A 14,204-nucleotide genomic window follows, 5' to 3' on the forward strand; every position below is an offset into this window, starting at 1 on the left:
ATGAGAGTGACCCACGTGTGTATACACATCTTACTTTCTCATACTGACGAAGCCACCGGGCCATGGGCGCTAAGTATATTGAAATGACTTTAGGCAGTCGACCGAGAAATCCACCAACATCATCACCAGGTCCACTTTCAGCCTATTCAAGAAAATATTGTAGAAACGGAGCAACATCATCATACTGTCGTTCCTGTTGAGCACGTAAGTTCGACATATGGATCCGGTCGAGACCCTGCAACTCTAGGTCGGAGAGATCGACTAATGAATATGCCAATATTATAGCGGACCCCCCACCATGGGAAAGACAGAGAAATCGCGGCGGCGCTTGCTACTCAGGTTAGTATAACCGGGCCTTTCCACGGCGCCTTTTAGGCATCCAGATCTGGTTACCCGCTAACACCTCATCCAGCATGGTAAAAGGATGAGCGCGAAATTCTTCCCGTCGAGGCTACCAATTCTACCAACTTGGTTGTTGGAGAACATGTTCACCATCATATTCACGGCTATATCCAGTCAGTCATCGAACGAGAACGGGTGGTCCCCCACGTAGTTCACACTATGGTTCCCATCCATGAACACATTGAACATGAGCCGTATATCCACAAAGGGAATGTGCTTCCCGTGATGACAATGGAAGAATTTACGAAGAAGGGATATACGATGGAAGGAACTAGAAAACCATTGGAGCATATCGATTACGAGGGTGACCCGCTCGAGATCGATGGGAACTCCCACATTGGATTTACTAGGAGTGGCGAACATTCCGGGGCGGCGGCGGGAATTGCTGCGGCTGGGGCCGGAGTGGCTGCTGAGAAGGCGTACACTCTATCTTCGAAAAAGAAGAGCCATCGTCGTGCCAGTACAAGAAAAGGAAAAGAGAATCCCAAGATCAATGTCAACGTCCAGCAAGAAGAAAAATTGAAGGAGAGCCCTAGCGGGCGCAAGCATAGCTGGCTGGACCGATTGAATCCTCGAGTCGAAACCACCAATAGGGTTTAATGTGGCGCTGAATTAAGAGCGCTCAAGCCCGTGGAATTGTATAACCATGAGGTTATTGGTCACAAGTGGTTATGAATATCAGCTAAGAACACATTATCTGTTTTTTGTGTTAAGCAATTGTAGTTAGCTTTTATGGGGGCGTATCCAATATTTAGTTCGATCAGTATTGTTGCTAATATCCTGGTGGTTATTACCTGGCTGGCTGACCATCTGAAAATTAGGGGTCGAAATCAAAATGTTGTAGTTTTTGCGTTGTTTTCGCCAATACTTGTTCTCTAATTACGCTCAGGACTGTCCCGGTTGATCACTTGAGATTGATAGAAAGACACCTCACCATTTCGTAACCGTATTCGTCATCCAGAAGTTTCAAAGCTCCTTCGCCTTCGATCTAGAGGTCAACATCGGTCTAGAATCTCTTTATCCAACCTGCAACTCTGTCTTCTTTGACCACGGGGCTGAAGTGCAGCCGGGGCTAGCGCGAGCCAAAGCTGCAAAGTCGAACGAGGTATGCAAGGAACACGATAGCAACTCTTTAAAAATAGTCATAGTGACTGCTACATTGTCCCGCGCTGTCCCTTATTTGGGATCTATTCACGTCATTCATCTCGCATTGTCGGTTCGATGATATAAAGAACGCGGACGCATCCGTAACTTCAAACTTCAAAGGCATAACTCTCGTATTACATTATCCTAGCCCCAGCTCATCCCTGAACCTCAAACTAGAGCTTCCTCAACACAACCACAATGGATACCCTACCGCCAGAGATTTGGCTTCAAATCATCAACTTCGCAGCTGCGGCTGACACAGACCAACTAAATGCCCTTATCAACATAGCATTGGTTTCTAGGCGATTTCACCATACGATCTTCTGCAGCGAAAACGACAGTGCGATATGGAAGCCCGCGGCTGTCAGGTACGGGATGCATCCCAGTATCCAACTTGACGATGTCCTCTTCACGGGAACAAGCTTCCTCGAAAGCCGGTCCTGGAGAACGGTCTTTAAGTTCATGAAAGAATTGCAAAAACCATTTCCACATGAGTCAGATGTTACCATCCCGAAGGCGAAAAAGGTAGCATGGCAGTTACCTTCTCTCAAGGATACGAAGGAAGGATTCGTCAGACGGACTTTCGAGATGGCATGCTGTGGGAATGGTAGGGGCTTATCGTACAGCGTCAAGCAGCCAGTTCCCGCAGATAAAGGCAATATCCTCTTCGAGGCGCGCAATATCGACAATGACAAGACCGCTGTCGCTGCTGGGCTCCTCGAAGCCGGAGAAGAAAGAGCGAGACAAGCTAGCGGGAGGCCAAGAAGGGTAGAAAGGCATAGATTATTCCCCTACCCGCTTCCCGCTGGTTACATGGTAACGGAAGAACCGGAGAGAGGTGGCTTCGTGGTTTCGAAGATTGACCCTACCACCGGAAATCCAGCAATGTTCTGGTTATTTGGGGACCGGCAGCCCGACCGGTTTACTTCTCACAAGGATATCATGGTCGCTATCGCCTACCATGGACCAGATGACAAGATATCTGAGCTCTCAAACGCTGAAAATTGCCGGTCTATGTTTGTGTGTTTGAAAGCCAATGACAGTAGAAAGACGGGAAACGAAGTTACAAAGCCTATCTGGGCATTCGATGTATCTTTTGATTGGTATCGCCCAGATGACGACTACAGGGGATTTGCGCATGTTAAGAACTTCCATATAACATCGACTTACGTAGTTGCCCTCATTACACGACATCCCAGCGCTATCATGAGGAAGATCACGGGCACATACTTCGTCGTCATGGACCTCATGACTGGCAACATTGTGCGAGAAATCAAGATACATAAGAAAGCTGTGTCACCAGCCGAGCCTGCCCAGCTTCCGAACATCAACGGCCCGTTGCCATTGAATCGAGGATCATGTAAGACTTCACTCCAACGCTTTCCAAAAACTAAATAGTTTTCTAACTTGGTTTGTGGGAAATAGATACCACCGCCTTTAGTCATGATTTTATTCTCACTGATAGTTTAATTGTTTCTGGTGGTCCAGGTATTACTCAGAATCCCATTCCTGGCCCAGTTTGATGCTAAAATTCATTTCATAGCTGGCGAAATCCTCGTTTGGTGTATATCTGGCGATAACGCCTCCGATACTCCAATTGCCGTCATTCCTACAGACAAATACAATGGCCACCAGCTCCGCTTCACCGACCTCCAATTCTCCGCCTGTGGAACCTATCTTGCCCTTACCTCCAGCAAACATATCTACATCTACGACATGATCTCCAAGAAGCCAATTGAAGTCTATGACAACGGCCGTGTCGTCAGCGAGGCAAATATCTACTCTAGCAACCCGCTCGACGACTTCCCTTCTGGTGTTTGGGTTCGCTGGACAGATTGGACATTGGCCAGTGTAGAAAGCTCGCACCCTATGGCGGCATCATCGCTTGTGGCGGACGAGCAAAAGTATTGGAAGCGGATTGGAGCCGGGGTTGCATATTTGCCTGAAGCAGGGATTGAGTTGTCATACGATAACCCGTTGAGAGCGTTGACAGTGCCAAAAAGGCGCCCGCGATGGGTGAATAACTTGAGAAGAGCGATGCATGATAATTCTTCTTGGATTTTCTTCGCATTTACTGGGCTGCTTTTCGCAGCTCTATATTCGATTTTAGGGGTCGGCAAAGGGTATATTGCCGGGTATATTGCTGAGGCATTAGAGATGGTTGTAGGAACTCCCTCAAACCTTTAGGTACGGGGCCATCTCAATTGCTTACAATAAGCTAGTAATTGTAATGTTTAATAATCTGGAGAGAAAATTAATCCTTTATGAGTTTCAGTATTTCGAAACTGGCATTATAAGGTATCTCGCAAGCCTCGTGATTATATAGATTACTCTTGTAAACCGCATCTATAACCATACGCCAGTTGTCAGCCATTCTTTTAATCGGTCTCATTCTCGCAACTTGAAAACATGATATCATACACACGAACAATACAACTTTATATCTATTTTGACGTTCCACGACTTACAAAATATTTTGTCGCGCGTCGTGCTCGGTTTTACAAAAATTGTGAAGCCCCTCGAACGAAAAGACGAGATGCATCTACTATCACATACCCATCGATGCCATCCATCGACCCCACGCTCTTCTCAGCAGGAAAAAAAAGGGCTAGATGTTGACTCTGAGGCGTGACCATCCGTCGACGTGGACCAATCCCCTGTCAAGGACCAACCTCCCCGGTCCTCGGATGCACAGCTCGGCTTCGGTCTAACCTTAATTGATACCCCGGAACCTTTTTGGGGTTCAATTGTGGATACACTCATCCCAAGAATGTGGGCAGTATTCAGGTACTCAAGGTTGATCACAGAAACCTCTCAAAGTGATCCCGGATCGATAGGCTAGTTTAGCTACTTCGGTCGTAGACACATGCATGGACCGAAGGCAAAAGAGTCTGATTGTGGGTCCGTTTTTTCCAGTCTGCGAGTTCGCGATTGCGCATTATCTAAAGGAAATGGACCATAAACGGCTGCCAGTTCACCTTCGCGTTTTGGATGCAAGGGAGTCAGACTTTTCTTTCTTTGAGCTCTTTCCTTTTCGTGTCGTCTTTTCTATCAATTGACAATTTGTCAAGGTATCTTAACCGAGTACTTTCGGCTTGTATACCGCACGTGTGTCTAGCTTCAACGAATGAAACTCCTTCGATTGCGTGCATTTGCCTATTCCCAATCATTGGCATTCCCACGTTTGAAGACGAGGATGAGTTCCGGCATACGTGCGTGCACATACAAATGGCACATCACAAAGGCTTGAAAAAGCCAAGGATTGCAACCAGAGAGGGTTCGTCTGTTATGCATGACGATGCCCACAGTGGCACGCACAGCAAGCCCCAGCTCTGCACACCTTGCGGGAATGAGCTGAGAATTTTCTTTTCCCCAATCGTTGGATCCAGGCCTCCTCCCTCCGTGGCCTGATAACTTTAAAAGGGCCGTTCGATCGCTTCCGAGTTCTTGCGCAGCGGTCTTTTCTTTGTTTTCTCCGTTCGAAATCCTTTTTTCTTTGGTCAGTTTCGTTTAGTATCCGAGAACGAAAATAAGGTTTATAAATGTTGATTGGCGGAATTGGGCCTTGAAAAATTGGGGAGATTAAATTAAAGATTTGGATCCGTGAGTAAAGTCAATGATACATAGACGTGCAGATGAGCCGAAAGATCTTATTTCAAAATCTAATATTAGACAGTTTCTATAGACCATCGAGATCGGGAAATAAAAACATTCACAAGAAACGGAATAATAGAATACACTTTTTCCGGCTACCGGCTGTCGTGTCTTATTCCCTAGACAGTCGTCGTCGTACGATATCACGAATACAAGCGAGACATCGGACCTTCTCCAGATTCAACGACACGTTTACACCGTACAACAACGGAAATCACGTACAATGGCGCCGCTACCAGCCACATCAATCTCTCATAAGCCACGAGATGCAAGATTCGCTGTCGATGCATCGTTTCCCAGATTACTCCATGCAACTGAAAGGATCTTCAAGCGAGACCTTGGTCCTTCGACGGGTCAATCAGTAGGCATGGCTGTCGGGTTATCGATAGCCGGTATTGTGGTTGCAATCTTTGTGTTCGGTTGGGTTAGATATCTTGCCGCACGGGAGCACCATCATGATGCGAGTAAGGCGGAGGCTGAAAAGGAATTGGAAGCGGCAGCTGAGGGACCGGCGGCTTAAGAAAGTTAGATCTATAGTATCCGCTTGCTAATAATATCGGAGGAAATACCGAGATGTCGGTAGTCGGAGTGTAATATCTGGGGTACTTATTGCTTCTGCGAAAAAAGCGGCTTAAAAGCATTCGTCGGAGTTATGGAATTCAAAGCTGGAGGAAAGCATGATTTATGCTTCTTTCTAATGGCTTTTGCTTTTTGGTTTATCAGACCGAAGGGGGTATAATGACGGCGTTCCGGATGCATTTTTTTTTTTGTACGCTAGACTGTACTTTTTATCAGAAAGAAACATGATACCTAGTTCGTTATCATAATGTCGTAAATTCGCAGATGCCTAAACCTATTCCGTACCAGGTGACTACAGCCCTAGCGCCTTCGATGCCGTCTCTCCGTAGACGAAATTAATCCAGTTTTTCCCAATTGTCTCGACCGTTTTTGGAGGGTCCCAAAGGCGCTCACGGGAAATCCTGTGAATGATTCCTGCAAGATGGCGTTCCATATCGATTGATGCGATATGCAGGTCGCTTTCGACAAGAAGCCTATCTTCTGGTACTAACCCCAACATCTCTGCAAATCTTTCGTAACCATATCCCACATTTATGACTTGTGAAAAGCTGAAGTAGATTTTTGCAGGAATCTTGGGATTTAGCCAAGTTTTAATGAAGTCGGGTGGCGCGGAGAACGAATGTAGACATATCCTCGGAGGGAACGGCTTGGGTCCTGTATCTTCATCTGAATCCTCGTCGCCTTCAAAGTCATGAGGTCCCCGCTTTTGGGTCCTTTTCGATCGTACGACTTTTTCATGACCCTTGAATAGGTATGAAAAACTATCAAAAAGAACGCCGTGAGCGCTAACACCGTGGACGCTGGCCGGTCGATCCATTTCTCCGGCGAGCCGCAGCTGCTCTTCCAGAACACGCCTCTGGTGGTCCATCTGGACTTTATGCGGACTCAGTTTCTTATCGTCAGGGCCGATGAGCGAAGCGGGGTTAGGAAGTCGAAATGTTCGATCCAGACCAACTTCTCCAACGAGTGCTGATGGAAACTCTTCCAGGTAGTTCCTCGTTTCGGTGATAAATTGCGACAACGGCTTCGGCTCTGGCAAAGTCTCGATAAACGCCTCGGTCGGTTCATTTGTCAAAACGGATCGGTAGTGCTCCGTCTTCGAGATGGTGACACCAGAGGCGCCCGCCTTCATGTCATCCAGTAGACGATGACTAAACCATGGATGCCAACCAAACGATGGGACTACGCGGTCAGGATAATTCCGTGCTACCTGCGCAACAAGTTCTTGGTCCTCAGCCTTCGTCGCCATGATGGTCAACGTCCGAATCTTGCGCTTTGGGATCTCAGGGACAACGTCCATAGTATCCGTCGGATGACAGTGAGCATCATAAACACCAAGACTCCATAGCGAGTCATCAAGAGTCTCATTGAGCGTGTCGTCTACTTCCGGATCTGCCATCGTGCGGTACGGTTCCGACCCGCGACTTTCGCGTACGTCCCGTCTATAGAAAAATTTAAAAATGTGAAACGTTGGATGGCGTGGGAAATATTACCCAGGTGGAGTTCGTTTGCAATCCTGGAATACGCGCATGTGGGGTTCGTGACCATGGCATGGAATATGACGTCAAACCGACGGCATGGACTTGCAAAAGACGATATCTGGGCGGTTGATTTCACGAAAGTGTGTGTTGTCATCTCATGCCAGCGCCAGCTCATCAATAAGACCATCACTAAGGGTTCAGGGACGATGAGTTTATGGGCTAAAGAGTTTACAGAAGGAACTACGTCAGGTATGATATTAAAGGACGAATGTCATGACGAAAGAGACGAGCTGTGTAAAAAAAATTATAGTTCTTTTAGAATAATATGTTATGATACAAGAATAGAACCAAAGTAATACTACAACTGCAGGCTGTCTTCATCGTGCAGCCTGGCCGCCTTGTAACCGAAAACGCCAATGCCTTTGACCCCCTGTTTTGTAGATATCTTCAACATAGGAAAGCTCGAATGAGGACAAAAAAAAAGTACAGACAGTTAACACCCAATGCTAATGACAAAAGGAAACGCTCGTTAATCCGTTTCTCGTATAATTGTAAAATTATGAAATAAAGATGTAGAGGCAATTTTGGTATCAAAAAAAATTTCCAGAGAATTAGAGTGAAAGAAGGAGAATAAGAATAACTCGAAAGCTGCAACCAGGCAAGCAATTGAAGTAATCGACGAATAGGGTATTGTAAAATCGTTTCAGTAAAATATCGTTTGGAGATGTGCTGTAAATGGTGTGGGCAAATCTAGTCGTCGTACTCGGATTCATCTGGAATGACACCGAGAACTCTTAAGACTTCGCCGGCAACTGCCTCTCGGGCATCGTTGTAGGAGCCCCAGCCAGGGTGCCAACCTGTGCTGGCTAGCGGCGACGAGTATTCAACTTCGTTGACTAGAACTGTTGCGTGGAGGCCGGTAATATAGCCGTAGCCAACGCTTGCTCTTTTGCTATATCTGTATTTTGGAGATGGGATGTTCCATTCCAAGCAGAGATCTATGATGAATATGTTAGCTACGATGAATGAATGAAATTGAATATATTTAAATAGTGGTTTTCATTATTACCTTCCAGAGCTCTTTGCATGGTATGAACCACTCGAGCGTCTCGCTCGTATCCGGGTGGCTCGTGTGTTGTCTCTGAATGAAGCATCTTGTGGAGCGTTTTAGGAGGAATGATTGCTGGTTTGGGCACTAAGCGAGCTCTCCAAGTTCGATAGTAGCTGCGGAGTCTACAGAATGTATGGTTTCTGAAAATAGAAGGTTTCTGTGCTTCAATTCAAAAATTTCTTTGCGAAGAATAAACTCTTCGCCGCGATCCAGGTTGTGTTTTCGAGTTATGAATGAACGAGAAATAGGATGCCACGATGGTATAATATAATAGTGTAAAATGCTTTTTTTTTTTTTCCTTGGAAGTATGTTGGCTGCAGAATTTGAGGGAAAGCCGTGTGTATTTAAAAAAAAAAAAAAAAACTTGGTAGCCAGGTATATTTTTTGACCGACGTCAGAGAGGCCTTGGTATTTGAGGGATAATCTGAAATCTCGGCCAAGGGGCATTAACAATTCGGTGTTTCTGAAGATGGGAAATCTCTCTGAAATGCCATTTGGTGGGCTTATCCTTACCTCCTTGCCGCTATTTCCTCAGAGGGGATACGGTGGGCCCGGGAACCGTAAAATCTGGGTGTGTCTGAATTATACGCAGATATAACAGGACTAGCGTCAACTAGTTCGCTATGATTCCCTGTTTCTATGCCTGGTCCGGCGTATAAAATAGAAGCCGAGGGGGGCAAATATATATGGTCCTTGGCTGTTTGACAATAGAGAGAACAATCAAGGGCAAGGACGGCAGGAATCGCTGATCAATGACACAGGGTCTGTTGTGACTGTTGAGATTTTGGAGATTTGGGTGCAAAAGCTTCGAAGATTAGGAAAACTCTAGAGTTCTGTGATGGGCTTTATAGGTTTCTTCGTGGGTGTAACGTATGTAAATCGGATTATTGATTACTGTTAGAGCTCCTTGGGAGGGAATTTATAACTTGGTGTCTTGTATCAGGATCGAGCTCTTTGAATTTGAAACTGGGCATCTAGGATACACTTAGGGCAGTTATAAGATATATCAGCATGACTATCATAAGCCTCAAATTCGGACGTAAGGCGAATTGATACACTCATGCTGCCAATCTCCAGAGTCATATTCCTTGCCCGACCCGTTCCTGCGATTTGATAAGCTACGGCCCGAGAACAGCCACGAACGACTGAACAACCACATTACACAGTACATACAAGGGAGCTTCCCTTGTCGTTTGGGCTCAGAGTGGTCTGTTCGCTTGGCCGGCCGGGTGGTGAAATCGGTGCTAGGAGATTAGGAATGGCAGCCTACCAGGTCTGGCCCACGGCATTTAGCGGGAAATAGCTGAGTAAAGCTAATTTCGACCAAAGCCTTGCCGATACGATCTACAAAAGTATAGCATTATCGGACAGTACGCACCGACCGCACCCTTGTCTGTGGCCTTGTCGAGACAGCTTCGTCAGCTCTGCAATCGGGGCGGAGACGTGCGGCCGTCTACAGAACGTTGAGCCCGAAGAGTCAGCATTGTTGGATCACCAGCAATTCCGGATTGGAAAGCAGGGCAGAAGAGATCCTTGACACCGCAGACAGAGTAGACGAATACCGCGAACGGCAATGCTAGAAAAACCCAAAGGCGGTCCTATTCCGAACTCAGGTGTGAAAACGCAGGCAGCAATCAAGAAGCCTTGGCCACACAAGCCTTGGCCACACAGATGCAAGGTTGCATTATTATTTTTCGAGTGTTCCGAACTGGATGTATTGCATCGAGAGATATCTTGGTGTTTTCGATCGAGCTCGCCGAATCGATGGCCGCGATAATATTGGAACCGAGCATGGCCGAGATTGGTTTTATGAACATCGGGAAGGGGATTCTAGGCACGGGAATCGTAAAATTCGATCAGACTCGGCCAAATTTCGGATTTTATTCTCTAGATTGCATGATTGAGGTCCCGACCGAGTGCCAAGATTGTGACGGTTTTGTGTGTGCAACATGAACAACACATCTTTTGCCAGAGTTTCGTGATGTTAGATTAAAGATTTGGAGACTACAATGCAATGCATGCTGCACTACATGCTGCACTACATGTAGGAGATCTCGACTAGGAGATGCAGCAAATCCTCTATTTTCGATGAAATCGTATATTTTGATCCAGCATATCGGCTGCGAGGAGCTGTTGAATCCTCCCTTTGCTGCACGAAAACATAGCCTTTACTTTGCCCCCAGCCTTGAGCCTCGACTTCAGACCGCCGCAGGCCAACATTCTAGTGCAATGGTGCTAACTGCATCTATAAAAACCTGCCCATGTGAATCAAACCTTCCGGCGACGTCGCATGATCCTCCATCGGAAAGCATCGATCTCGTGATTTACCCGGATCCACCTCGTCGCCGTCTTCAGCAAGGGACTTCAGTCATCCTCGTGAATTATCGATCGATTAGGACGGGTACTATCGCTCTTAAGATGTCAGTCAGCTGATGTTCGGACAAAATCAATCCGTTTTCGTTCCCGTCCGTGAAGTTATATGGAAAACGGGCCCAGCAGCAACATCTATATCGGACGATGTAGTTGTTTTCGAGGCAAGGCAGCTGTTACACCGCATTTAAGGCAGGGAGAAGTTTCGCCCGAGCGCTCTATTTTGATTAAATGTGATACCGAGCTAAAATGGTTCTGTAAAAGAGTTCCAGAACAAAAAAAAATGACTTGAGGTGATAGTTGAAACGAAAATCCAAGCTGCATGGATGTAAGGGCGGGTAGAGGTTGTGTAATCCGGTCATCGGACATGAATTCGAAAGGAAAATATCGCAGTGAATCGTGATGCTAAGATATGGCGTTAGAATTGTGAGAAACAGATTGGAGATACACTGCGGAAGGCGATGCATGGGGTCTAGGGCAAAAGATGTTAGAAAGTGGAATTGGAAAGGGTCCGAATCGAAAGTTTTCCCTCCCCCTTAATGATATCACGAAGTTGGGGATTCCAAGGAGACCTTTCAGCTGCCGTTGCGAAAACCTTCGATATGTCCCCCGATCTTTCCTACTGGCGAGTCGGAGGCCGAGGCTAAAGGTTCAGGTCCTAAGGGCGGTATGCTCAAGGCATCCTATTCGATCTTGAATCTATTTCCGACCCGTAGACGAGCTCTAGGACCTTCTTTCAGGAACAGGAAGGTAAATAGGAATCCAGCATCGCTGGCTGTGGGTCAACTATTCTTCGAGAACGACCCCTCATATCATCGTGGTAGCATTGCGTTGTTTCGCATCTGCAATATCGGACCTCAACCATGGAAAATAGCGTGGCGTAGTCATTACTCTATCGAAATACTGCATAACTGTTCTCGAATAATCATCGTCAACACCGCTCTGGCCTTTTCCGTGGGGTTATACGGAATTCGAATTCGCACTGTGATGAATTGAAGAATCCCGAAACCAAGGGAGGCGAGACGCATATGCCCAGTGTCAATCCACTTTCACTAGCCACCAATAGATGCTCGGGAACCAGAAATTCAACAAGATACTAAAATTCACAGCACGATAGAGGCGTCATTCAGTCGAAAATATTGGTTATAAAGTACTCGAATATCCCACTAAGTTGCACCAAGATGGTGTAATGTCTCAGATGAATTAGAACAATCACGGCAATTTTATGTTCACAGATTTTGTCATCATTTCACTATCACGACTCAGCGTCATGGAAATAAGACTGATCTTGGCCCTCCGACTTTGGCAAGGAACGTAAAGCTGGCCAGAGAACCAACACGGGAACTAAATTAGGAGCCGAACTCCAACAGCTAACAAGTGGGATCTTTCGTTATCTTCGCGCAATGGAAGCGCCAACGCTAGTGGTCGGTGCCTGGATCACCCTCGTTCAGCCGAAAACCCTCCCAACTCTTGATGTTGCGAATTGAGATCACAGATGCTTCCCCCTTCTTTGAAAAAGGAAGCATGATAATGGTCTGTGTCATCCATACTCGAGGTTTTTGATGATCCCAAATTCCAGCTTCATAGATCTGACATGTTCCGTGTTAGATCGCCCTGAGGGCTTCCGTGCTGGTTCTATGAGGCTTTAAGGTTCCCGTGTTACCATCCAGCCAGTAAACGAAAAGCATGGCACACGGGAAGGTCATGCCACTCAGGTTCGCCTCAGACAACGCAGGAATCCAGGATACAAGAGGTTTCCTAAAACCCTTCTATCCAAGGTTTCGGTTTAAACATCTACCGTCGTCGTACGAGTGTATTCCTAACACTATTCCTGGTCCCAATATATGCCTAACAGAACAATATTCATAATATCTGTTCTAATAGCCCCCAGTTTGTGTTCGTAAGATTTCGCCAAAGCCGAATTTGAAGGAGTGTTTCCCCGCTTTTCGTTTTCTTGTGGCATCTTGGTTGACAAATGCATTTGAACGTTTCTTCATGCCATGCGAGTCGAATCACAAACCACTCTTGGAAGGCGTGACTTCGGTCTAGTGTTGCAGAAAAAGAGGCCGTTGCATGCCATCCAGTAGAAATCTTAGACCACCCTCCAAGAGGTTCCCAACAAGAGATTCTTCACGATCGATCGGGACGTCACGTTCCGGCATGTTGGATGTTGGACACCATCTTGTTCAAATCTTTCCAATGACAAATTCTTGATACCTTAATATCAGGCACAGGAAAAGCAAACCTGAAGGAAAATAACAGCATATTCAAGATTAGGCAAACTTGATCTCTCGCAACGAATTCGCGAAGCACATGGGCATATTACATCTCGCGAGAATACGACTCCACTTCTGAAGAATGCAGTGCGAGAGTTCTAAAAAATGGTGTAATCATCTGGTGATCGTAGAGACCTTTAATCCCCACGATAAGTCTTTAGGGCGTTTCAGAGGCTTTACAGAACGCCACCTATATGATCCTGGGTATTAGGTCGCTGTCGATATCGATGGAGATATCTTCAAGCGAATACGGCCCATGCCACTCATCCACACTTTTTCCTAGCTCCATTCCTAGATCGGAGACGAATTTTGGGAACTCATCGGCAAGGGAAATCCTGACGAATTTTCGGGCACTTCTATTTTCGAGGCTGTCCATTAACGTGTGCCGTCTATGCATAGATCGGTTCAGGCGATACCGAATAGAGATATGCACATACGGTCCTGCCTCGGTGTTGTTGAAGCCAAAGGTGGTGGATTTGAGGACCCATGCGGCCCTGGAAAGGGAAAATATGATAGGTCACATGAACCAGGGATGTCTGTATATAAGAAGTTTGCCTGCCATCCACACATATTCCTTCGTTTGCATTTCCCACACTAGACGGATGCAAGAGGTTGTTCCCCAGTCGGCTGCCCCGCCAATAAGAACATCTTAAGGTACCAATAACGGAGTCAGCTTTTCGTCTTGATTTTTCCGGGTACATGAGACGAAAAAAATGAAGTGGTAACCGTAATGTCTGTATCATCAAACGAAGTGAATAAATTTGATTTTTCTTTATACAAGGTGATAGGAAAAAAATACCGACTGAGGAGATCAACTCCGGAGCCGGCCAAAGAAGAATGTAGGAAGTTAAAATACATCGTACAGAGATCATTACAAATGTGAACCCAAGGAAAGAAGAAAATAAGGTCTCTTCCCATCGATGGTGAAGAGCCTTGAAATAAAACCCATAATTCCCCCCACGAGCGCTCATTTCTAAGACAAAACCCACAACCAATAACACCGGTTTGTTCCCAGACACCTGGCTCGTGAAAGCCGCCTTTTCCCATTCCTGCGGACTCTTCCTTCTTCTGAGTAAGGATTGTATAAGAATAGAGTCACGAGTAAATGATAAGGCGAACAAAAGAAAGAAGGATAAAATATTTGTCTCGTAAACCAGACTCAGATAACCCCAAGTTTTGGTATCT

General features: G+C 46.2%; 4 protein-coding genes across 6 annotated transcripts; 2 read left to right on the forward strand and 2 right to left on the reverse strand.

Moving 5' to 3' along the window:
- DFL_000842 (uncharacterized protein) lies at positions 1-3,735 on the forward strand (the record flags this gene model as incomplete). The annotated part of the gene is made up of 8 exons (XM_067638150.1): positions 1-15; positions 94-204; positions 286-339; positions 424-996; positions 1,364-1,507; positions 1,726-2,908; positions 2,974-3,036; positions 3,092-3,735. The coding sequence occupies 8 exons, from the start codon at positions 1-3 to the stop codon at positions 3,733-3,735; spliced, it is 2,787 nt and encodes a 928-aa protein (XP_067495396.1).
- A 1,690-nt stretch (positions 3,736-5,425) lies between these two features.
- DFL_000843 (uncharacterized protein) lies at positions 5,426-5,722 on the forward strand (the record flags this gene model as incomplete). The annotated part of the gene is made up of 1 exon (XM_067638162.1): positions 5,426-5,722. The coding sequence occupies one exon, from the start codon at positions 5,426-5,428 to the stop codon at positions 5,720-5,722; it is 297 nt and encodes a 98-aa protein (XP_067495397.1).
- A 351-nt stretch (positions 5,723-6,073) lies between these two features.
- Positions 6,074-7,180, reverse strand: DFL_000844 (uncharacterized protein; the record flags this gene model as incomplete). Of its 3 annotated transcripts, none has more annotated exons than XM_067638174.1 (2): positions 6,657-6,673; positions 6,733-7,180. In XM_067638174.1, the coding sequence occupies 2 exons, from the start codon at positions 7,178-7,180 to the stop codon at positions 6,657-6,659; spliced, it is 465 nt and encodes a 154-aa protein (XP_067495399.1). The 3 variants fall into 3 exon arrangements, with proteins under 3 accessions (XP_067495398.1, XP_067495399.1, XP_067495400.1); XM_067638175.1 differs by lacking the exon at positions 6,657-6,673 and having other exon boundaries at positions 6,915-6,932; positions 6,992-7,180; XM_067638173.1 differs by having other exon boundaries at positions 6,074-7,180.
- An 832-nt stretch (positions 7,181-8,012) lies between these two features.
- Positions 8,013-8,416, reverse strand: DFL_000845 (uncharacterized protein; the record flags this gene model as incomplete). The annotated part of the gene is made up of 2 exons (XM_067638187.1): positions 8,013-8,260; positions 8,332-8,416. 2 exons carry the CDS (start codon positions 8,414-8,416, stop codon positions 8,013-8,015), a joined length of 333 nt encoding a protein of 110 aa, XP_067495401.1.
- Between the last annotated feature and the right edge of the window lie 5,788 nt (positions 8,417-14,204).

The sequence above is a fragment of the Arthrobotrys flagrans genome (genome assembly GCF_004000055.1).
Source record: "Arthrobotrys flagrans strain CBS H-5679 chromosome Unknown unitig_15, whole genome shotgun sequence".
Lineage (NCBI taxonomy): Eukaryota > Fungi > Ascomycota > Orbiliomycetes > Orbiliales > Orbiliaceae > Arthrobotrys > Arthrobotrys flagrans.